This window comes from Eulemur rufifrons, chromosome 13 (genome assembly GCF_041146395.1).
Source record: "Eulemur rufifrons isolate Redbay chromosome 13, OSU_ERuf_1, whole genome shotgun sequence".
Classification (NCBI taxonomy): domain Eukaryota; kingdom Metazoa; phylum Chordata; class Mammalia; order Primates; family Lemuridae; genus Eulemur; species Eulemur rufifrons.
The window spans coordinates 14,236,173-14,261,167 of record NC_090995.1 but is presented as its reverse complement, the minus strand read 5'-3'; the positions used below and the strand labels follow the sequence as shown (position 1 = coordinate 14,261,167).

General features: G+C 44.0%; 1 protein-coding gene across 1 annotated transcript; it reads left to right on the top strand.

Moving 5' to 3' along the window:
* Nucleotides 1-3,566: 3,566 nt before the first annotated feature.
* On the top strand, nt 3,567-22,445 carry BMP3 (bone morphogenetic protein 3). The gene is made up of 3 exons (XM_069485571.1): nt 3,567-3,894; nt 14,617-15,527; nt 22,254-22,445. The coding sequence occupies exons 1-3, from the start codon at nt 3,567-3,569 to the stop codon at nt 22,443-22,445; spliced, it is 1,431 nt and encodes a 476-aa protein (XP_069341672.1).
* The last annotated feature ends 2,550 nt before the right edge of the window (nt 22,446-24,995 follow it).

Genomic DNA, 24,995 nt, shown 5'->3' with positions numbered 1-24,995 from the left:
ATATTTTGAAATTAAAAAAAGGAAGGAACCAGAACCCCACAACTTCTAATACAGCCTTACATAGGTATTCAATAATAAATGTTGATGGGAAACTTTTAGAAAATAAGTGTATATAATGCTTGGGAATGCTAATAAAGACATGTGTAATTCACATACATTCATACACACGCGTAGGATTTTGTAGTCAACAGTAGAGCTCAACTCAACAGAATCCACTAAAATTCCAAAGTTTTATTTGCTGTTTTCAACTATAGAAATGCCTTTCTTTAACTCTCCTTGTGTTTTTGAAAATAGTCTAATAATAACAGTAAGTGTTCTCTGATTCAATAGTTGGCTGTCAGTGGTAACACTTACTGTCTAACATAAAATAGGAAAATCCTATTATTTAAAAATTAAAAGAACTTTTAACTAATAATCTGACACAACGGAGAAATTAGATACAAGGCACTTATTCCATCGACATATTTAGTCCTGTTCCTCTTTCTGAAAAGCTGTGACTCCTCTATAAGTCAAGGAACCCAGATGCTCAGACAGAATTATGAAGCTGTGATTTATTTGGCGGGGGGGGGGGGGGGGGGGGGGGGGGGGTTAAGATGCAGCATTCTGAAACTATTTAATCCATCCAGATTTGGGATTCTGTAGCCTTTGACAAAAGAAACACTGTACTACCATCCTGAAGTATCACAAGATGGCAACTCCAGGTGTTCTGATGAGGAAACTATTTCCTTCTAATTCAATTTGCTTTCAATTCAGTCCCCCAAGAGGTCACTCAGAGGGTCTGGCAGGGGTGCCATTTATTTGTCATTGTGGACATGCTGCTGCTGTCTCCGTCCATTCCATCCATTGCTCCCTCTTCCTGCGTGGCCGCTAGTGACACATGAGCCATTTGAAGTCCAAGATTTGGCTCCTGCAAGTGTTTCCCAGTTTGTTGACGTCCATATGCAGATTGTCTTTTCTGGTCCTGCAGTGACAGCTGAGAGTCCCTGCTAAGGATTATTCTGCCTGTTTGACATCCTCTTGATACTTTGCTTATTCTGAATGTTACGGCTGGTCACTAAAATATAACGATGGGTACGGCTTGACCTCTGCTTTAGGCAAAAACAGACAAGCAAGTCTCTGAGGTCTCAGCTGACTCTTCTTAAGCATTTGCTATGTGCTAGGCCCTATCTCTTGCCATGGACTATCCAAATATTCTTTACAACAACCCTATGAGACAGACCCTGCCATTTTATACTGATGGCTCAAATTTTTAAAAATGGAGGCACAGAGAAGGAAAGGCACATACAGCCAGGAAGAGCTGAAGGCAGGCATTGCAGACATGCCATCGTCTTCAGAATCTGCAGATGAAGAATTAAGCAGAGTGCAGAATGGCAAATGTTGCAAAAGAAATATCCACTGGCAATAAAGGGAGGGAAGTCTCAGGGCTGGTTTCAAAGGCAAAAATGATGAATGTTTGGTAACGAGGGCTGGAGCTGGGGGAGACCCAGAACTGTATATTTAAAGGTCAGAGGTGACCACCAAAGCAGCGGGAGGAAAGGAGAATTTTCTTCTCCACTTGGCGTTCTCCCAGGGCAAAGTGTAAAGATAGGAGGAGCATTTGAAGCAGGCCTAGAAACGGGAGGCAACTCACAAAACCGAGAGCAGAAAGGAATGGAAAAACAACCAAAGATTCACAGGGAAAAACCAAAGAGAGAGTTTCCAGTGACTATTGAGTTTTGCAGTTGGGTCTTCATTATTAATTGCAAGAGCTACTATGTTCTCTGTGCCAGGCACAGATCAAGCACATGGTCTTACTTGATCCTCACACCACTCTTGAAGTGTGTGTTATATCTGCAGAACCGTCCTGGGGTGGCTAAGGGCAAAACCCGGACCACAGTGGGTTGAGGGGTGACTGAGGGGGGAGGGCGCAGTCTGCATGTGGGATAACTGTGAGATAGAAAGGGATCGAGCCAGTGTGCCAGTCACTTTAGCACTGCTTTCTAATGTCACCCAAACACAACTCTAACAGGAATGTGCTGTGCACCATCAAAGAGACAGATTGGGAGACTCCACGTGACCCCCAAGCCTGTCTTCTTTTCGACAAACCCACTGGCCCACAGAGGGAACAGACATTTCGTGAGCCTTTTACTGCATCTGGCCAAGGAACTGTGCTAAGCACATTTGCATGCACTGTACATGGGAACTTGAGTTTAAAGGATAGTTTGATTATTGATACTGTGGTGATCAAGGGCCTGAGGCCAGAAATCAGACTCTCCGAGTGTGGAGCTCAGCTCTGCCAACTACTGTTGCCTCAGTTTCCTCGCCTGTAAAACGGGCTTTGTTGTGAAAGTGTTTTGAAGACAATACATGTGGAACCTAAAGAACAGGGAGTGTCTAGGGCCCGAGTGTGAGGTGAAATGTTAGCTAGCAGTTTAATCTCTGTTGTGAAGCCAAGAAAAGAGAATGCGGAAGAATATCAGAGCTAGCAGCTTTAAGAGCCTGCTCTGAACTCCGGGGTCTTGGGACACACCTTGCCATCCCACAGAGAAGCCCCTGGAGGCACAGGGGGTGGCGGTGGGGTGTGTTTACCTTCTCACTTGTGTTTAACATGCGATTGGCTCGCACTCGCTTCTCTCCCCCGGAGACGGTGAGGGCGAGGAGGGCAGGTGTGCCGGCCTGCGCTCAGACAGGGGGCCGTGGCGAGGGGACGCAGGTGCGGGAGGCCCCCGGCTCGGCCGGGGGGCCCAGGAAGGGAAGCCAGGACGGGGTTCACGTCGTGCTGATGTTTGGAAGCAGATGGGGGGGGGGAGGAAATAGCCAGGAGGAAGCTGGTTCACTTTGCTCTCTTTGCAGCCAGGGCGCGATTAAAAAATAACTAAATGGAACCGTCCCTCCTACCCTTTGCTTCTTCGTCCTGGAGCTTCTCCTTTCCCCGTCCCCTCCCGGCCATCCCCACCCCCCTTCCCCCGTCCCTCCTCTGCGGGCGCTCTGGTCCCTCCCCCGCGGGCGCTGCTCTCCCCGCGACGCCGGGAGCGCGAGGGCGAGGCTGGCTGCGCATCAGCCAGGGAGCGAAGGAACCAAGTCAGAGAGCGTCTCTCTCTCTCTCTCTCTCTCTCTCTCTCACACACACACACACACACACACACACGCACACACACACGCACACTCAGACCGGCCGCCGCCGCTGCAATCCCTGCAACCGCCGAGCCAGCGCCCTCCCGGCCGCGGCGCACACCCCGCTCGGACGCGGCGCTAGTCCTCGTCCCGGCGCGGCCCGTGCGGCGGGGTGTTCCCAAACGTAAAGCGCAGGGAGGGCAGAGACAGATCCTGGAAACAGCCGCGCCACGCACGCCTGACCTACAGCTCCTTCCTGGCGTCCGAGTGGAGACGGTGCCCGCGCCGCCGCGAGGCGACAGCCACCTGCCAGTCTGCGCCCGGCGGCGCAGGACGCGCGGCTCGTCGCTGTCCTGTCCTGGCGGTGTCCCGGCTCCGGGCGCCCTCGCCCCAGCTGGTCTGAAGTTCGACCCTGGGCTCCGCGGCGGACCCATCGCGCCTCGGAGTGTCCCCTGTGGCTCCGGGACCTCGCCATGGCCCGGGCGCGCGGGCTGCTCTGTCTGTGGCTGGGCTGCTTCTGCCTGAGCCTGGCGCAAGGGGAAAGGCTGAAGCAGCATCTCCCGGAGCCCCACAAAGCCGTGCCAGGTGACCGCACGGCAGGTAGCGGCCCGAACCCGGAGCTGCAGCCACAAGACAAGGTGTCGGAGCACATGCTGCGGCTCTACGACAGGTACAGCGGCGGCGGTGGCAGCGTCCAGGTGGCGCGGACTCTGGGCTCTCCGGAGCGAGGCTCGCGGCCCCTGCGCCCCCGGATCCTGCGCGAGGGCAACACGGTTCGCAGCTTTCGAGCCAGAGCAGCAGGTGAGTGCGCGAGACGACCCCCACCCTTCCCACAGTCCCGCCCCGGGACCCCACAGCTTCCTCTTCTGCCCCCTGCTCCAATGTGCTGCTCGGGGACCTTTCCCCGCCCTCCGCAGCCGCTCCCGGGGCCCCTCTGTCCCGTCACACCCAGCATTTCCCTAGCTGAGTCTCAGCCTAGTTTTAGAGCCTACAGTCAGAGCGAGAAGTGGAGAGAAGGGTGCGGAGCAGAGGAGGGGACGGGCGGGAGGAGCCGTGCGGAAGAAGGGACGGGGTGACCCCGTGCCCTGCGGAGCCCGCCTGCCCTGGGGGTCTGGAGCACTAGGGCACCTCATTCCGCTGATTCCTAAACCGCTCGGCGGCAATTCCCCCGGGCTAGGCGTTAGCCCGGGTGTACCAAGAGGTCAATGCCATGTTATGCCAACCCCGGGCTCCCGAGAGAAGCCAGACTCCAGCTAGAAGCCCTTCCCTCGCCTCTTGGATACTGGCTTCTAAGAGCCGGATCGTGCACTAGCTCTTAACTCGCGCCCTTTTTGTGACTATAACTGACACGTCCTACTCGATAGTTTTCCTTGGTGGCAAAAGCACAAACAAAACCAGGTGCTCTCGTGTTTTGATTGTTTAAAACCCATCCGGGCAAACAGAGGTTGTACCATCCATCCTGGGAGGAGTTGGGAGAGGGGGAGGGAGCAGCCGGCCGTGGATGTCAACACCTCCTGGAATCCACCCAGGAGAATCGGCTCATCCCGGTTTTCAGCACAGATCACTTCGGACTGAAATGCACGGCTTAGCGAGCTTTCTCGTAGCCCCTGCAGTGAGGCAAATAACTTATGCTAACAGCCGCCCCCCCTCGTGCTAACAGCTTAAGGGCAGGTTTTCCCGGACACTGACTCTGTTTATACCTTTGAAGATGGACCAGGCATTGCATTCATGATAAAGGGAAGTGTACCTGCAAAGCCTGTCTGCAGTGAGCTGTTGAAAACCAGCCAAGAATCTTTAAGGAAGGAGGCCGTGCCTCAATCAGTTCTGTCAGAATCACTAGAAAGAAATTTCCCCACACTCTGATATGTAGGACTCCTGGCAAAAAGGAAAACTAAAGCATCCATCAAGGAAAGCCCTGGGCTGACACTGTAAGTACACTCTAGAGCTCATAGGTATGATGACATCCACAACAAATGTGAGCTGTGCTTTCTAAGGTAGAAGTCTTCAGCCAGGGTCTGAACCGAAACAGATTTCACTTTCTTCTGAAAACCACGCTGCTGTCTGAGCCTCCGCTGAGGACACAGAAACCTGCTCTGAGCTTCCCAGCCACGTGAGGCGGCCGTCCTGACCCTGCCCACAGCAGAGAAGGCTTTGTTTACATCCGTGTAACTCGCAGGGCAGCGCTCAGTGAAGGAGCCATGTGGTTGTAACGAGAATGGGAAAGAAGTTGGGTGGCCAAGGCAGGTGGCAACAATGAAGATACTCAACTCACTCTTACCTTGATACTCACTGTCTTGATTATATTCCTTAGGGAATAGCTGAGGCACCCAAGATATGAACAGTATTTTTTTTTTTTTTGTACCAACAAGTTTTGCGTATCACATGAACCACTTGGTTTGAGGTGGAGTTTGAGTTTATTTCATTCACATGCTGTATAGCGTTTGTTTGTTTTAGGCTGTGGAACCACGGATAAGGGTTTGAGTAACTCAGGCACCATATACCTTTTGGCTTCAACTCATTCCTTGCATTATAATTTCAGTGTGTCCCTTATCAGTCTCACTGTAGTCTTAAAGCATCAAATGATAAACTCTGTTACAGAGGCCAGACCTTCCCTTGAAATGATGGATTGCAGCTCGCTGCATATACACAAGGCTGTGTGCTCTGATAAGAAAAGTAATCCCTGTAGCATCCTACAGACTGGCCTGATGACTTATTCATCAAATGTAGACACTGGTTTTTGTGGAAGCTTAAGTGTCATGTTACCTCATCGGAGACTCCCGGAAAGGTGGTTCATGTTGGACCCCTTCCAAGAGTGTTTAGTTACTAACACACTAAAAGACTTCATTATAAGGCAGTTCTGGCTCTAATAAGGCAGGACTCCAGGAAGGTGCGAAGGTTTTTCATGTGTGTCCCTGTCCCTTCACACACATCAGCATTTCCGTAACGCCCTTCACCTTGCGACGTGTGTTCTGATGTAGGTGAAAGATGCTGTCTGCATTGATAAATTGGTATGTTTTCCAGTCCAGAGTGCTTACGTTTCACAGTGTATGGGCTTCTCTGTACCGAAGACGTTAAAGACTTTAAAGAAAGATCAGGTGCTGTGCTGTCTCTGTGGAGTAGCTGCTGATCCGGCAGACTCTGGGTGCTTATTCAGGCTGAGTTACAGCCTCAGAGCCCTGTTTGCTCCTTGGAACATACTTGATTAAAATTATTTATTGTTCTAAACCTAGAATATCTTTGGTTGAAACTTAGCTGCTGTGGTCTGCCTCTGATTGCTTTCTACTTAAACCATTACTCGATGGTAGGTGGCATCCATCCTAAACACACTTGCTGCTAACCCCTTTCTCCTCCCTCAAGGCTATGCAGTCCCTGTGCCAAAACTGAGTTTGGAGCACTTCTCAGTTGTTTGTGGTGTGGAAGGGTTTACATAAAGATAGGTTTTATCTTTCCCTTTGTGAAAGGTAATTTACAAAAGCGTTGATGACAGAGAAGTTCAACCTGACAAAAACACACCATCTTGAAGGAAGACAGAAGGATTTGAAATCAGCTTTTATTTTACTCTTGGTTTAAGTTGTCTTTGGCTTGTAAGAATATTTCATATGAGGTTTTCTCCTCCTTGATCTTTTAAGATAGATGATTTATGTTCATTATTTTCTCATCCTTCCCGTAGTCACTTAATCTTATTTTTCTTAATCATAAATGTCACTTCTTTGGGAAAAACGATTAAAACACAAGTGTTTTTATTAGGCAACTATCACTGTTTGTGACAGACAACTACAAAGAGATGGCATTTCAGTGGGTATGTATTGCCTTTAAAAAAAAACTTACATATTTCATAGACTGAAAAAAAAAATTGAGGCAATCCAAACCCAAAGTGAATATTTTCCTTCACTGAGGAAGGACAGATTCTTTTCTACTATTCAAAAAACTTTAAAAATAAAGAATTATGATTTTCGCATATTTCTACAAGGCTACAATATAAGGCTTTGGGGAAAATGGTATAAAATTGGGGGCTGAATGATCATTCTCATAGAGGCCATCCCTATAAAATACAAGGACCAATAGGAAAGCATCATTTTTGGTGGGTTCGATAACAAGGAACTATAGTAACTTCATTAAAATGTAGTTACCTTGAAATGCCTAGCACCTAGAGTAGACTTGAAATTAAAAGTACTGGGATTATGTGATGTCTTTATTTAAAGGACCGTAGCACAGCTGGAGAGGAGGAGCTGTGTGTGCAGCTGTTGTGAGTTACGTCCTGCTTCACATACCTGATGGCCTTTAATGAACTTTTTTACTGTAATAGTCAAGACAGCTTTATAATCCCTGCCATTTAAAAATACATAATACCATGAATTCTTGATTGTATGTGCTAAGGAAAGGGGAAAGTGAATGTATTACATAAAAAAGTAATTTAAATTTAACTTTGTAGTATCGTTAGGAACACTTAAAGAGACCAAAAGACCATGGAGAATCAAGGAAAACAATCCCCTAAGCAGATAATTCACTGAAGCAATATTTGTACATTAAAAATATATTCATAATCAAGAATTAATTAGGAGGGTTACATACATTTTGCCTAAGCAGTGGGAGTTCAGAGGTACTTGATTGAATGGGTTCAGGTTTTTCTGAAAAGTAGAGACATGAATATCAAATCTTTTTATATTATATTTTAGATTAGAGAATTTTGTATTTGGAAGAGTTATTCAAAGAGACAAGTACAGCTCCTTCTTTAATGAAAGCAGAAATGGGCATCATGATTTATTTGCCGGACAGTTTTCCAAACATACTGAACTTATCTCCAAACGTGTTATTTCTAGTACCCTGATCTAATTTTCAAGGAGAAAATTTGACAAAAAGAAGTCTTTGGAAGATGTTAACAGGTGATACATACAATTGGTTTCCGTGGCCAAGTAAGTTTGGAAAAGGTGATCAGTTTTCTTTGCACTGTGACCTTTCAGGGCCTTTAAATGCTAATGAGTCCCCTTAAAACGGGACTACTTTCTCCTGGGAAAAACATTTTAGAGAATTGTTGTTCTAAGATGTCTAGCCGGGAAACACTGGTTCTACGGAACGCTGTTACATTTCTCATTTCCTCGTTAGTACCTATCTCAGTCCAATTGTCATTGTACCATCTTCCTGTTTTTATGTCGTAAAACTTCTCTGAATGTAATTTTAGAGATTCTCTTTCATTAAATTTCATTTTCCCTGTATCTCTATGAGTTCTCCTTCATTGTTTTCTTCTATAGGATTAAGGTTTATTATTTCACAACAGGTATTAATTATACTTTAAAAAGAAAAGCTACTTTGTGGAAAAAGTCACTAAAGATCATACATATCACTTTTTTAATATTTTATCACCACTACTACCTTGATGAAAGACACATTTACTCAAGACGTCTATCAAATCCCTTATATAATCCCCAATATTTGTTGTATTTAATAGATATAATAAAGAATCGGACCTATTAAAAAGCCTCATGAAAATTATTGAGCAACTTGACATCTGTTTTCTATTGGCTAGTCAGGATTTTTGTGTTGCAATATTAGAACGTTTCTCCCGAAATTTTGATAGTTTTCCTGTTAAATGAATATCCTAGTAATCAGTTAGTGTCTTAATATATTTATTTTGGTGAGAGTAGTGGAAAGAATCATAAGGAGTCTCAAATTGAGTTTTCTAATGCCAAGTTGCAAGTGAGTGAAATTTTATGATTATGTTATGAATCCATGAAAATAGGAGTTTAATGGAAATATTGATGTAGTATTAATCACGTGACACAATTATACCAGGATAATTTCTACTCTGGACAGTAGTAAATGATTAATGGGTAACCAAAGAGCCCTTATATATGGAGTGTATTTAGCAATCAGTAATATTGCTGGTCTGTTCATATGTTAGTAGTGGGTGTGTCTTGGGATACTGGCATATATATATAAAGCAACACTCCTGGTAACACACATTTTCAGGGATGATATCTTTAAAGGTCTCTTTTAAAAGTCTCTTTATTTATGTAAAACATAAGTACATGCGTCATAGAGTCAAATGACTGTGTTTATGTTTACTGACTCATTCAATGATCTACCTTCATTTAAGATCCATCTTCTCTTGGCCGCAAAACCACAGTAAATGTAGTGCTTTTATTATCTTTGAGTACACCATGAATAACAGTGTTTGAGCAAAACGATCCCACTGTATTACCAGCTTCAGTTAGTTCTTACTTTACTAAGTAAGGTACTTTTATATATTCCTCTTGTAAAATAATTACATCCAATAATTTTAGAAATGCTTCTTTGTTTAGCCCTACCATTTTGCAGTTAAAGCAACTGAAGTCCAATGCACTCTTGTTTGCTTTTCCTTTAAAGAACATTGTAATTTAATTGCATGGAATCAATCTCAAGACTGAATCAGGTGTAATTGCTGCATTTAGGTGCTGGTTAAGAGAAATGGTTTTCAAGTAGAGAAAAGATTGCTGGAGTTTCGATTTTTCTATTACCTAAGGCTAGGAGTTAGATCTAAGTTCTAATCTTGGTTGAACTGCTAGTAAGTCAAGTCAACTAGTAGTAGTATTCTCAGTTTCCTCATCTATCAAATGGGTCAAATCATACCTAGTGTGTCTGCCTCACAGAAAAATGGTGAAATTCAAGTGAAAAAAATGAATGTGAAGATGCATTAAAAGTTTAGAATCCAGATATAAATTAGGTATTATTAATATTCTTAATATTTTAAAAGATTTTCTCCCTCTTGCTTCCCACGAAGCCTTAAACATATCTCAGATGTTGACAATATGTTTTTTGTAGCACAAAGAATGTACACAATGTAAAAATAAAGAGGTGGTAGTCATTTTGTAACACAATCTATATTCCAAACCTATATTCAACAAGTTACTATTTCTGTCCTGACCATGGTGGCTAAGTGGAGCAGGGTTGTTTGTGCCTTTTTATAGAGATTTCTTGAAGTTGGCTGTTCTCAAAGTATGGTCCCTGGATTAGCAGAATCAATATTACCTAGAACCTTGGTAGAGATTCTTCAGCCCACAGCAGATCTTCCGAATCAAAGAATCAAACCCTGGCGGGGCGGGGGCGGGAGATGGGCAGGTTCACAAATCTGTGGTTTAACAAGCCACACAGGTGATTTTGATCCATATTTGAGAACTACTGCTCTAAAATTGTGACCCTAGAGTTTTGACTATTTTATATCATAACCAGCGTCTGAAATCTGGGATGATTAATGTGCTAATACCGGTGGTCTCATCTGGTGGCCCTTTTGGGGGCCTCTCCCTGGACAGATGGTTTATTAACTTAGATAGCGGTGAGCTTCTTTTACCTTAGAAGGTATATCACCGCCTTTATGACAGTTTTTGCCCTGGAGAAGGCTTTGAAATCAGTTAATCTAGATTGCTTACCTCTCTCTCACAGCTGCAGAGTTTGTAACCTAATAGATTTGCTAGAAAGGACGACATGAGCAGGGCCTGCAGGGAAGTCCCTGGAGGGGAGGGACCCGATCTCATTTCATCCTCGTAGTCCTGTATTCCGAGGACCCGGCACAGTTTACCACATAATCTGCACTCTGTAGATACTTCAGCTGAGTTGAGTTAGATGTTCAAGAGACAAAATAACCAGGGATAGTAGAAAATCCATCAGCCAGGCAGAGTAGCCTTTAAAAATAAACTTTCCTTGAAAGAATTTCCCATTTTATCATCTATATATTAAATGTCAATACTCTTCTGTTTCATCTGCAAATGTTCTACCAATTCTTCTTTTCTAACCACCTGGAAGGAATAGTACATGGTACTTACACCCAAGAAGGGCTCTTGCTAACTTTGGGAACTTGAACCTACTTGAAAAGTTTTTACACTTTGGTGTTAAATAGAAAACACTTTTGAATCTAGTCAATATACACAGTTGTTCATGCAACAAATTTAACAAGTATTTTTCGGGATATAAGTGATCCAGACTGTGTGAAGTACTAGGAGTCCAAAGATTTGTAGAACGTGGGTCCGCCCTCCGGGAGTTCGCAGTCTAGGAATGCCATTGGGTAGGGGCTAAGAGGAGATAAACTGATTGGTGAACAGTTTGTTATTCTAGAAAAACATACATTATATCATCTTTGGCCACGTTTTTACTTTGCATATACAGAATGGTTCTTTTCAGATCCCATAAAACTCACTCATTCACCTGGAACTCTGCGAGGAAAACAAAATTCTGTGACTTTGTGTTTGTTTAGAAGTTCTCCATCTTGTCTGTGTGTGACAGTTGGGCCGCGTGGAGCGACCGCAGTCTCCACCAGGTACCGAGCAGCAAACACTCAGCCGTGGCTGCGGGCACGTGCGTCCCTGTCCTAGGCACCCCTGGCGTTAGTAGCAGCTGCACTTTGTTTGGAGAAAGAAGTGGGGAGAAAAATTGTTCTTAGTTACATATTTTCTGAATGACTAAAATGTTTTCCTGGCTTCCAGGGGATTTAACTAATCATCAAGATTTCATTTAGTCTATTTGTTTTAAAATCAGACTTTACATAGAAGGCTTTCCATTGTGTGTTCTAATTCCCTCTGAAAACGTTCTGTGTGGGCCAGAGCGAAGGTGAGCTTCTTCCCGCTGCCTGGGCTCAGCCTCCACTTCCCCGGGAGGGGAGCTGACCTGTCGAGATGGCATTGCTCGTCCTAAGTCCCTAAGGCAGAGCCTGACTCCCTGATCCAAGTCCCTGGCTCCATCAGGTGCAAGTGCTTTGTTTTCAGATAAAAACAGAAATAAACCTTTTACCTTTATTTAATACTCAAACTCCCACATAATCTGTGTTAGTAATAGACAACGTGGGTTTCTCTTCAAAATCAGTTGCTAACTCGCTGGCTACCTACTATGGTCCGTCATGTTTGCATTTCTCTAATGAGTAGGTTGACCTAAATCTGTTTATCCATAAAGGAAGCCTATACTGAGTCCTGCCTAAGGGTCCAGCCAGAGTCTGACGTAATACAGAGCCTTCTCTCTAAGGAGTTGATGGTCTTAGGAAGGAGTAAGAGTGTAATAAAACGGTAACAGAGGCAGGGTCCTAACCAAGGAAGTGGGTTGTCATGACAAGCTTTCCTCCAGGGTGGTAACGCAGCCTTGCCTTAAAAAACAAATCTGAATTATCCAGGATAAAAAGGGCGGGTCCAGCCATTCTAGAGAGAAGCAGCGACAGGTGCAAAGTCCCAAGTGTGTAAAGGAGAGTGTGGCTTGCTCAGCAACTCACCTGGCTTCTAAACCACTTTCAGTGCTCGGGTATTATGGCTCTAGAGAGCTCGGAATGTGAGGTTATGATGTCAATGGCAAACCCTAACGAGGCGGCAACAGATACATTACCAGCAAGGGCCATCGGGCTTGTGCTAGTGCCAGCAAACAGTGAGAACACAGCACCACCTGATGGTAGTTTTCTTTCAGCATCAAAAACATTTCTTTGGGAGGAGCTGGAAGCAGCCGGTTGTAGTTACTTGCAAGGGAGCTGGCAGGTTCTCCAGTTTACCTTTCACACCCCACGCATTCGACCACAAAGGACCCTCCTGTAGTAGTCCTGACTCATGACCAGTTCTCCCAGTCCCACGGATGGGTCGCCCTAAGTTAAGTAAAACAGTTAGAAAGTCATGACTTACATTGGCCTGAATTCAGCCTCCGTTCAAACTTTGACACTGGAAAGAAAAACCCTGCTCACTCTGAAGCCCCTCAAGTATTTGAAAATAATTCTCATGTCCTTGCTACACCTTTTATTCTTCCTCCAGTCTGTGTGTTTTTATTTATTCAACCCAACCTCATGAGATAGTTTCCAGACGACTCAACATCTTGGTTACTTTCTTAGTTGCTCTCGTCCGTATCAGTACACTAGCTAAAATGAGAGCACCCAGCCTAAAAATGCATAAGCTGTATTTTTGTCATTGGTCTTATTAATCAGGAAGTATACTCCAAGTTTCCCATTCAATAACTACAAATAGATAAGTATCTGAATATTTCAGAAGAATAAAAAAGTGGACACTGAGGCATTTTTCATTCACTGATATTTAAGCGTAGATAGATGTGTGTACAGATAAATCTGTGCTATAACTTATGGGAAGAAGGAGAAACCTAGTACTAAACTCCTAGTCTTAAGTACGGGAAAATACTCATTTGAAAAGTTAAATATAAAATCTAAAAATAGAAAACATGAAAATAATTGAATAGATATTATCATGTATTTCTAGTTGCAGGGGGGTATCTATCTCATTCTTATTTATTTCTCTGTACTCATTTGCTAAATTCCATGTAGCTGTCTTACTATTTTTGTCCATTATAAAGGCTCAATAAATATTTGTTGGGTTGCTTTGGGGAGAAAAGCATTGACTTGCACAGAAATTATTAAATGCTTTAAAATCAGAGAAAATTAGCCAGTTGTGGTGGTGCATGCCTGTAGTCCTAGCTACATGGGAAGCTGAGGCAGGAGGTTTGCTTGAGCCCAGGAATTGAGGTTATAGTGAGGATGATCGAGCCACCATACTCCAGCCTCAGAGACAGAGTGAGCCCCTGTCCCTACCAAAAAAAAAAAAAAAAAAATCATAGAAGACCAAAAAAAAAAAAAAAAAACAAACTATAGGTCAAGTATGGGTTAGAGAAATCAAGGAATGATTTGTGGAATGACACATTGACTTGATTATTTAAAAAAGGGGGAAAAAGTTCAGATGGAGGAGACCTAGAACAAGCAGAGACCCCTAACCTGGGTGGAAATAGTAAGAGCAAAGACATCACGTGCTAGGCGTAGCCCAACACCTTTGGTTAGGAGCTAAATGTGAACTGGGCATTCATTTTCTGAACTTGGATAGCTTAGATGTTTGCTAGGACCTCGAACAACTAAGTTAATTTGATTATGATCTCTATTTAAGCATTGGCAGCATTCTTTTTGCAAAACCTTCTGGATCTACAGCAGTGCCTCCTGCTAGAATGTGTTCCTCCCATCTCCTCCTCAACATCCCCTCCTCCCTTCAACTTTCAAAGTCTAATTCAAAAGTCGCCTCTTCCCTGGGTGTCCGTCTGCCTTCTACCCAGGCAAAGCCAATGGCTCCCTATTCTGTTCCAAGCACAGTCAACACCTTTGACAGCTAGTGTCAGCATCATGTCACCACCATGGCACAGCTGCCTGACTACTGCTCGAGAATCCTTCCCCCATCCCAGTGTGAGCTGGATCATCCACCGTGCAGCCCTGTGGTCCAGCGCAGAGCTTAGCACCTAGTAGGTATTCAGTTCAAATTTGTTAAAGTATTTCATTTGTTTTGCTTTGGACTCTGTTCTTTTCTGGTTGCAGTGAGTTTATGTGTATAGACTTTATATATATGATAAACTCAGGGGTGGATTTTTTCCTCGCCTTTGCATTATAAAACATTTTAAACACGAGTAATTTTTAAAAGTTTTTAATTTTGATGAAGTTCAGTTTAGTTCTTACGTGCAGGTCTCTGCTTCATTTTCAGTTAATTGTTGCCCACTGAGGCCCTGTTGACTCCCGTTCACTTTCTTTTCTTTCTTTCCTAGGAGCCCTTGAAAGCCAGGGGCTGCATGTGTTCAATCTGAGTTCTCTGACCACGTCCGAAAGCGTCCTGTCTGCCACGCTGCACTTCCCCGCTGGGGAGCTGGTGACCGTCAGCCCGAGCTGCCCGGCGTCTCAGGGCTGCTCCCGTCCTGCTCAGAGGAGACACACTAAGGTCGACCTCTCTGCGTGGACCCTCACACCCAGCAGAAACCACAGTCAGCTCCTGGGTCACCTGTCGGTTGACATGGCCAGGCCCCATCGAGGGAGCACATCCTGGCTGTCTAAAGACATCACTCAGCTCTTGAGGAAGGCCCAGGAAAGCCAGCAGCTCCTCCTAGGATTCAGCACGGCCTCCAAGGGACACCCGCTGCCACAGAGGAAGTCACCTCTTCTGGAGCCTTACATCTTGGTCTACGCCAACGATGCCGCCATCTCTGAGCCGGAAAGCGTGGTGTCCAGCTTACAGGGACACCGGAACTTTCTCGCCGGAGCTGTGCCCCGGCTGGACAGCCACCGCAGAGCCGCCCTCTCTGCGGAACGGAGGCAGAAGCGCTCGGCCGCCGTCCTGCTGCCTCTGCAGAACAACGAGCTTCCTGGGGCCGAGGGTCGGTACAAGGAGGACGGGGTCTGGGAGGAGAGGAAGCCTTACAAGGCCCTGCAGACTCAGCCCCCTGAGAAGGGTAAGAACAAAAAGAAACAGAGAAAGGGGCCTCACCAGAAGAGCCAGACGCTCCAGTTTGACGAACAGACTCTGAAGAAGGCGAGAAGAAAGCAATGGATCGAACCCCGGAACTGTGCCCGGAGATACCTTAAAGTGGACTTCGCCGACATCGGCTGGAGCGAGTGGATCATCTCGCCCAAGTCCTTCGATGCCTATTACTGCTCCGGAGCCTGCCAGTTCCCCATGCCCAAGGTAGCCGCTCCGTCCCCGCTTGCCTCCCGCTTCCCTAGGGTGGAAAGACACGCTGAGTCGAGTGTGTGACAAGTGTGTGTTTTCATTTACCAAATCTATCTGGACCCTTATTTGCCACATTTATAGTAAAATAAATAATAGGCTTGGTTTTTCTTTAATGGTTGCAAAAGTAGTATGAAGTTAGTACTGATAGCAAGAAAGATATGAGGGGAAAATGTCTGTGCAAAATGCTTTTTGCATCGCTTCCAACACGGTGCGTGTTCAGCCACGTGGTTCTGTGTGCCGCTGCGCCTGTCCGCGATAAGCACGCCCCAGGTTGCAGAAGGCTGACCTTTTAAGGGGTAGTCAAGGAAGCAGTGGATGCCCTGGGAGCAAAGAGAAGGGCGAATAGGATTGATGCCCTGATGTGGAACAGTTTTTGATAAACAGTGTCTTGTGAGACAAGTTGTCCCCTCGGAAGTCAGGATCAGGATCGAGCCAGGATAACTGGCCTCGTGAAATTCGCCAAATGTGTATTTCATTTGCTTCCCGAGAAACAGTAACAAGGAAATCAAAATAGGCTACAAGGACTCTGTAAACTTCTTCCAAGACCTAGTTCAACCTATCGGGGCTTACCTGTGTCTCTCCCAAAATCAGTAAGGACTGTACTTTATCCTGTTTGCACTCAGTGTCCTGACAAATGTATTTGTCTCTTCAACTCCCCCTCCATCTTGCACAGAAAGTCCGAGTGACTGTTCTCTTTGAATTTAGAATATAAATAGTACATTCTAGAATAAAATATAGTGGTGCCCTCCAGCCGTCAGCTAAGCTTACGCTGGACGTCCATTCTCATCTTGTCACAGTTTGAATCTTTGTTATTCAATAAAAAGTGGCTCGAGGAACAGAAGTCAGAGGAAGAATAGAATTTGTTTTTGCAAAACTTGAAGTGATTCAATTTTTGCTATTGTATGATAATGGAGGGAAAAAATCCTCTGCCCCAAAGAGTGATCAGTTTCTGCTTATAGATGTTCAAAATGGCATTTTCACGTTCTACCCTGTGATCACTGGGATGCCAATTGTCACTGACACATGAAAGCAACGGTCCAAAAGCCAAAAGCTTCAGCCTCAGGGCCAGAGGCTTGATTGAAACCCCAGTTTCTTGTTTGAATATCTCAGAAAGATGAGCTTTCTACATTTTCTAAGCCCTTTTCTTTCCCGAGGATTTTTGATTATTTCATGGTGCATGAACCCCAAAGCAAAGTAAGAACTGTATGTAGTTATAATTATATAAAGAGCTTTATCTTGTCTACATAAAGGATGTTTTACCGATCGAACAAAACTCATTCAGCTGGGATGACATTTAAAATTCACACACAACAAAGCTCAGAAGTGTAACACGCGGCGATGAATCTTTATTTCACACGTGGCCTCCCTGTGGCACTGGGAGGGAAAATCTGTGGATTCAAAATCTCTTTAAACCCAAGACTTTAGGTGGATCTCGGAGTTTTCCAAATAATCTCTCTCACTCTCATAAACTCGTTTCTTGTGGGCAGCCTGGAGAAGGAGTTTTTCTCTTCCCTCTTGACTCCACTTTCAGGCCCCCAGGGAGCCGTGATAAGGTGGAGATAGTGAGGTGGCTTTTCAGCCCCTAACTCTGGAAAACTGGCTTAGAGTCCGACCTGCACGATTACTCCCTACTTGTCCCACTTGTCTGGTTACTTGCTTTGTTCAGAAACCCGCTGTTGCTCCAGAAGAGCTTCACTGTGGTTCTCAGCGATCTAAAGAAGAATAATTTAGAAACTGAGGGATAAGAATAGCCGAGATCAATTTAAGGAGAGAAGTATGTTATCACAGCAGAATAACTGGGTGTACATTCTTGGTCGTAGCACAGGTTCTCAAGCATTAATGGACCTCCGAACTGCCTGGAGTCCAGCTAGTATGTGGGACTTGATCCCCTGGATGTCGGGGGAGAGGCTGAGATCCTGCCCATGTCACAAACTCCTCGGTGACACTGACGCTGCCAGTTCCCAGACTGCACTTTGAGTGGCGCCATTGAGGGTCAAATCCTGTTGGCTTGAACCTTGGGCTCACCACTTACCAGCTAGAGTTCTTTGGAGAAGTTGCTAAAACTCTCTCTGTGCTGGTTTTATCGTTTTTGAAACTGGTTAGATAGTAGATAATAAAGATTAATAGTCTCTACATAATAAAAATTGTGGGAAATGAGATGGTGGAGCTCCTTGCACTAAGTAGGCGTTCGTGAACGTCTGTCATTGACGTTACCGTTAACGGCCGTGGCTGAGACTGAGAAGAGTAGAAACTAAGTGTAGAAACTGAGCCAAGACTACAGAGGAAAAGGGATCAAGAGAATAAAGGTCATGAGGCAAGAAAAAGCTTTCTGGATGCTTCTAGTCCCTTTTCAAACATCACAAAGCTGAAACTAGGCTTCTCCCTGTGGGTTCGACAGCCCGAGGGCCAGCGAGGTTTCTCTGGAAAGTCCCAGAATCAGGAGAGCATCAGCTGCGGCCACTGAACTCGTCCTGGTGTTTGTCAACACCTGGAATGGCATCAGCACTCCAGGGATAAGTGTGGCGTTTTCTCTCCGAGCTTGAGGTTTCCTTTTGCCAAGTTGGGAGAGGAGGTTTGGCTGCTACAGAGAGTTCTCGATCCCTCCTCACTTGTGCGGCTCTGCTTCACGTTGATCGCTTTCTAGTGGTTCCCGTTAAGCCTCCCAGGCTTGGAGTCTTTCCAGCGCTAAGGCAACTACAAGGGCGGAAATCGTGAAGCAAATGCAGCCACTGCATTAGGGGTAATTAACGAGCATCGCTGCGGTCAGCACAGGGTCCGTAGTGGCAATCAGGGTGAACTGTTTCAATAAATATAGAGTCCAAGCAACAGAGGATAACGGAGGTCTCTGGCCAGAGCAGTACAACACATGTGGAATAACTGAAGCGCCAAAAACCTTTCAGACTTCAGATACACTTTTTGTCCCAGAGGAAAATTCTCCCGGGCCAGACTCCTCCATCAGCCCCTCTCTCTCCTGGCCTCCTGAGCGAAAGCCGGCTCTACACAGCGAGCCTCTTCGTCTGAAAAAGTTGACAACCTGTTCTGTAATTCACAACGGCTGTGCTCTGCCTTTCCCAAATTCCAGGCTCTGCCCTTTCTCTGATTCCAATTAGATGCTCTTCTGTGCTCTCACGCCCTGTGGGCCGGACTGGAAGAGTGTGGAGCAGAAGCCCGCAGCCCAGCTCAGGAATGCAGGCTCCTCGCCAATGAGATGCTCTCCCTGCTGATGCGACTGTAATCAGATCCAACCCGGGGACGTCACGTCACGCACGGCTCGGCAGGTGCAGGCCTGACCACCGTAGAGTCCACCCTCAAACACGACAGTTTGAATTTCTCTGATTTCTCGTCCTTCCAGCCAATCTGTTCTCCCAGGGAGAGACTCCTGGAATTCTGCCACGAGATGAAAAATGCCCGTACAGCCAAAGCCAAGCTCGATGCCTCTGCCTCTCCTCACCACCTTGACACAGAGATGGAAAACAGAAGTTTCAAATGCAAATGATTGAGCTGTTGTAGCTGACAGAGATCTAAGAGAACTCCCAGGGATTAGAGGAATGAAATTATTTTTGCAAGGAGCTGTGCAAAGGCTAGGGATAGCAAAGACATAAAATTAGGCAGCAAAGCATCTAAACACATCGAACCAAGTATCCCATATAAAGAAGAAATTCACGTTTACTGAGTTCAAAATAATACACCCTCAATTAATTTCCTGAATCTTCCCATTCTAATCTCTAGTCATGAAGATGAACTTTAAAAATATTAAATCTTGATGTACTCAGTTACCTAAGCAAAAAATTACCTAAACGTGGAAATCATGTTTCAGCCTCGTTAGAGAGACTGGTGAGAAAAAGAGCACAGAAATGCATTTGTGATTGATGTATTTCTCAATTTCTTAACTTGCTCATGAGGAAAGTCATGAGAAACATGATCTGAACTCAAAAACAAACAAAAATTATGGACTGGCAATATGCTTTACACCAGCAAATGGCTGCATGGATCTTTTGTGCATGACGTAACTATTCCTGGTAATGGCAGCTTGATCAGAGGATTCCAGAATGAGGGAGAAGGGGGAACTCCCTTGTTATCTGAGAGGTTGCTGGTAAGACACACCAACCCAGAATCAAGGTCTTGTGCCTGAATTCCAGCAAGCCCCCTAGAGACTGCTCATGTAATCACAGTTTCTGAATCTATCATTTCTGAGTTGGAGCCAAAAAAAAAAAAAAAGGGACAGGAATTTTCCTAGGAAACACCCATGAATATTTTCCGTTTCTACACCATATTTGAACAGAACCTTTTATTTTTGTTGATGGAAAATATTTCCAAAGAAATAGGTAAAATGAAGGGTGTGTTATTTCTTGTATTTCACGCATTGAGCAAGTATTTAGTCAGTGCCTAGGGTATACACTGCTCTCCAGACTGAGGAACAGCGACGTACAGCAGTATTTATCACCCAGAGCCTCATCTAATTAAGTAGATCTACTTTGTATGAAATTTAAATATTATGGGAGCCATTAAACATTAAAATAACAGAATAATGTCAGAAAATCTGATTCAAAAAATCCTTTTGGGCTTTATGGCAAGCTGTTTGGGTTAAGTCAATAGAGAAAAGTGGACGGCCGCAAAGGCTTTCTTTAGAAAATGCCAATAGTGATGAAATAAGAAACAGCTACTGACGCCTATTGTATGGTATTGACTGCAGTTTGTGAGAGTGACATTATATTACTGATGATGCCCGGCATACAATGTGCAAAGTAGAACAGCGTGGGCTGCCTTTTCTTAAGGGGGGAAATACCCTGCTTTGAATTAATTAATCCTAATTAATTAAAAGTCAACTATTCTTTTTAACAGACATTTAAAGTCTCTAAGAAAAAGAAGATAAGAACAGTTGCTCGTCATTAAGACTAATTTTTAATTTATTCCTATTCATAGTAAAATTGAAGTCTAATGTGTGCATAATTTTTTAATTGAAATATGGGATGAGATAAATTAGATTTCCCTTTCTCTGCCATAAGGAATCTTTTTTTTTTTTTAGTGTGCCAGCTTTCTGTATTACTTGCTTCTCCATTGGCCCGTATGTACCCTTAACCTTTGAACTTGTTCCAGTTTCCCAGGATAGGAGTTTTAGGAATTTGAAATTAAAGTACCAGTTCCCTGGGGCAAAGGTGCCTCCGTATGGTGAGAAATTAAAAAGCCAGAGTTTTGGTCTAAATCCTATTCCTGACTCGATCGCTGGCAAGTTACCAAATTTCTGTTTTTCAATGTGCTTAAAACAAAACTACTTACACCTGCCTAAAAGCAGCATTGCGGAAAACTGGCGTCGAAAAGTATGGCCTCTTGGCCAGGTGCAGTGGCTCACACCTGTAATCCCAGCACTCTGGGAGGCCAAGGCGGGAGGATTGGTTGAGGTCAGGAGTTCGAGACCAGCCTGAGCAAGAGGGAGACCCTGTCTCTACTAAAAATAGAAAAAAAATAGCTGGACAACTAAAATATATATCTAGAAAAAATTAGCCAGGCATGGTGGTGCATGCCTGTAGTCCCAGCTACTGGGGAGGCTGAGGAAGGAGGATCGCTTGAGCCCAGGAGTTTGAGGTTGCTGTGAGTGAGGTTGACGCCACAGCACTCTAGCCCGGGTAACAGAGTGAGACTCTGTCTCAAAAAAAAGAGGGAACAAAGGGAGGGAGGGAGGAAAGGAAAGTATGGCATCTCTTAGAAAGTTCTTATTACCACTCTTGCAGTACCTGACATTCTGGGCTTACCAAGTTCCTTCAGGTCGAGGAAAGCAGTGTGGGCTCTAAATAAACCACCTGTTTCACATGGATGTTCATGGTTCCATTTGGCATTTTCTTAGGGAAGAGATTTCACCCAGGCTTCTTTGGTAAAGTTCCTGGATCCCTAAAATAACCCCCTAGTTTATTCCCGGAGGACGTGACTTACTCTTAGAACCACCCCCACCAAGTTTAATTCCAAACCACAGTGCAACAGTGACCCCCAGTGGCCAATGGTGTGCCCTACTTAACCCCAGTTTGGGCTTCTCAAGAGAGTCGAATAATTATTAATGTATAGTGGAATCGTCACCATGAAGTTCATCCTCTTAGCAACTATTAAATAAATTAAATAAATCCGTGCCCCTCTGATTTGTTTTTTTTTTAGCGACGACACCTAAATATCACTATAACAGTGGCAATTATGCATCTTTGTTAAATAGGGTGCTTGTCAAGATTCTTTGTAATTAATGTAGAGTCAAGAACAAATCGTTTTTGTTGCAATCTTATTATTGAAAACATCATATAATGTATTGATTCCATGATTGGGAACCCAGTTGTTTGTAATCAAGTGATTCTTGCTGAGAGGACTGGGTTAAATCCTCACTCTGCCACCTGCTAAGCTGTTTGACATCAGAAATGTCACTGAAGTTTCTTGAGTCTTTGTAAAATGTAAGCAATGTTAGCTTCATGGTTAGGATTAGAGATACTACGTATCACATGCCTAACATGTAGCAGGCACTTAGCTATTGGAATAACCATTTTCACGGGGGTGGACAGGAGATTGGGTTGAACGTGTAACGATGCCACAGGCTTTATGAAAGTGTTGAAACAAAATCATTAGATCAGCGTTTTGTGTGATGGGGAGTGAGGCGTGGAGAAGCGATTCCACCTAACACGTGTGTTCTTCCATTTCTCCTTCTAGTCTTTGAAGCCATCCAATCACGCCACCATCCAGAGTATAGTGAGAGCGGTGGGGGTCGTTCCTGGGATTCCCGAGCCTTGCTGTGTCCCCGAAAAGATGTCCTCGCTCAGTATCTTGTTCTTTGACGAAAATAAGAATGTCGTACTTAAAGTATACCCCAACATGACAGTAGAGTCTTGCGCTTGCAGATGACTTGGCACCGAACGCATTCGAACGCTTAAGTCAATCGCTGGTTTATTTTCATGGACTTTTTTTTTTTTTGCACTGCCAATGCATTTTGCTCCAAAAGATTTTTTTCTATGGTCAAAAGAGAATGAGAAAACAGACTGAAGATCTCCGTCAGGGAGAACTGGACGGTGTTTGTTTCTGAATGTAACCAAAAGCGAGATTTTCGTAAACACGGGCATCTATTTCTCTTTTTTGAATCACACACAGAACGCTATCGCTCAAACTGTCGGTAGAACTGTTAGAGAGCACGCCGATTTATTTTTGTAATAGTCTTTGAAAATAGATTGGAAAAACAGCAACAGCTTATCATTAATCTCTCCTCGTTTAATGGCTAAAGGGAAATAGGAATTTCTTGTTTTCACGTAGGCTCGTTGCCTTAGATTCCTGAGTAACTCAGCAAGTGCTAAATAATCCCATCAACTTTGATGTTTAGCTTCAAAGTTTTTGAAACTCTTGTTTACTTTTGCTTTGTGAGTTGAGTGTGTGTGCTGAAGAGTGTCAGTGTGTGTGTGTACGTGTGTGTGTGTGTGTGTGTGTGTACGTGTGCCGGTGCCTGCGCCCTCTGTAGGAAGGTTTTTTTACTTCAGTTTACAAGGGTTTCTTTGTGTTTTTTTTTTTTTAATTTCATATCCCGGCAACACCATTCAATTATGAGAACTTTACCAAAAATGATAGAACCATCCAAGAGCATACACAGAGCGTTGCAAGTCGACCCCGCCATTTAACTGCAAATACAGTTGTCTTCATTCCACGGCCTCCCAGAAAAGGAAACCAGCAGCCCAGCTGACGAAAACCCAAATGCAATTCTTCTTCTGTGCTTCTTTCTCACAAGTGCTTTCATTTATTCTTCTAAATTGAATTCAGAATCTGTCCTGACGCCATTAACATTGCAGTTCTCGTGCTATGTTTTCATTTCCTGTGAAGTTATCAATAGATGTTGAAGCTCAAAAACTGATGGAATATTGGAGCTGTCCCTAAATGATCCATTTAATCATAATCACGTGTTGAATATCACTCTTCAGCCACATCCAGGTCGAGGCGCTTTTTGACCTAGATCAGGGCTTTTGGCTCAGTCGTGGAATCTCACTGAAAATTACCCACCAGGAACGGGGGTCAAATACAGATACTGGTTTGTTTTTATCCATTTCCATGTGTCACAAATGTCTCCTCTTTGACTTGTGCCTTTGCAAATTGTTCTGAAGATCTTTTACTTGCTATATTTACTTGTGCGACAGAAATGATTTCAGGCCATAGATCATGGTTGATGTTGTATCTGGGGTTAATTCTCATCTTAGTTGGGTCATCGATGGTTACAAACAACTAAGCCACGTCAGAGGCTGTGCGGTGGCGTTTTGTTCTATCTCTGCCTGTAGCTATCTATGGTGGTCCAGTCATTTAATAAATATTTACTGAGCATCTATTTTGTAAGAGGCACGGTGTTACCTGTGTGTCTTTGCTGTCCTCACTGGCAAAGTTAAGAGGCTGGCCACTTGAGCTTGGAGGCCCCTTTGGCTCTGAAGGGTTGGGCTTATAACACCAGCTATTTTATGCACTTCCTCCTTGAAGTGATGATAGTGATAGGTATAAAAACACTGCAGGCACCTCTGTTCATAAACCAAATGGAAAAACATCCTGCACTTCAGCTTTTTTAAATGATTATGGCATTCTCTTTGGTTTAAGTGGTATTTTTTTTTTTATTGGAAACCCATTAAAAGAAGACTGCCATGAAAAGAAGCTCTTTGGCACTTTTGGAGTACACAGTGATGTTGGGGTGGGCGTGTGTTAACTCTGAATGAGAAACACCTGTTCTGAAACAATGAATTAAGTTCAGGTATCTGAGTTAATTATCGTTTATATTTTGTGGTGGTAGGATGAAGTTAAAGATTCAAAGTGAGATGGAAATAAAATTACTTTTTAATAAATTTTCTCAAACATTTGAAAATAAAATGATATACTAGAAGTGGGCCAGTGTGTGGTCACCATAACTGGTCATACTGTCTTTTCAATAAGGAAAACTCTTCCATTGGTAGATTTGATGACATTTTTAATTTGGTTTTTGTATAGAGATGGATCAACCAAAACTTCTGCTAATTCCCAGCATCACTTTTCAGCCTTCTTATATCCAAATGTCAGTTTGTTACCTTTCTTAATTTGAATCAATACCTACAGATTAAATGCTACAATGCCCCCAAATCCCTCTAAATAATAAAATTTCCAAATACCAACTAATTAAGATCTTAAGTAGCAAATGATGTGATGGGATTACAGCACAGTTTGAAAGAGTTTGGGTCATCTCTTAGCAGTGGAAATAGGTTTTACGCCGTAGTGATTTCCGAGTGACCCTGTAACCACCATTTGACTGCTGAATTGAGGACATATTATGGTATAAATGGGAAAAAAAATTATTGTTAGAGCATAGAGAAAGATTACTTTTCAATAGTGAAGCTTGAAATAAATGGATTAATATTTTAATTAATGAAAATTTATTTAAAATAGTTAGAAAATTGAATACCT

Bases quoted from the DNA above. Each gene is read 5' to 3' on its own strand.
- BMP3 (XM_069485571.1), top strand. From the start codon at position 3,567: ATGGCCCGGGCGCGCGGGCTGCTCTGTCTGTGGCTGGGCTGCTTCTGC. The intron at 3,895-14,616 runs GTGAGTGCGCGA...TTTCTTTCCTAG, and splicing joins CTTTCGAGCCAGAGCAGCAG to GAGCCCTTGAAAGCCAGGGG. The intron at 15,528-22,253 runs GTAGCCGCTCCG...TTCTCCTTCTAG, and splicing joins GCCAGTTCCCCATGCCCAAG to TCTTTGAAGCCATCCAATCA.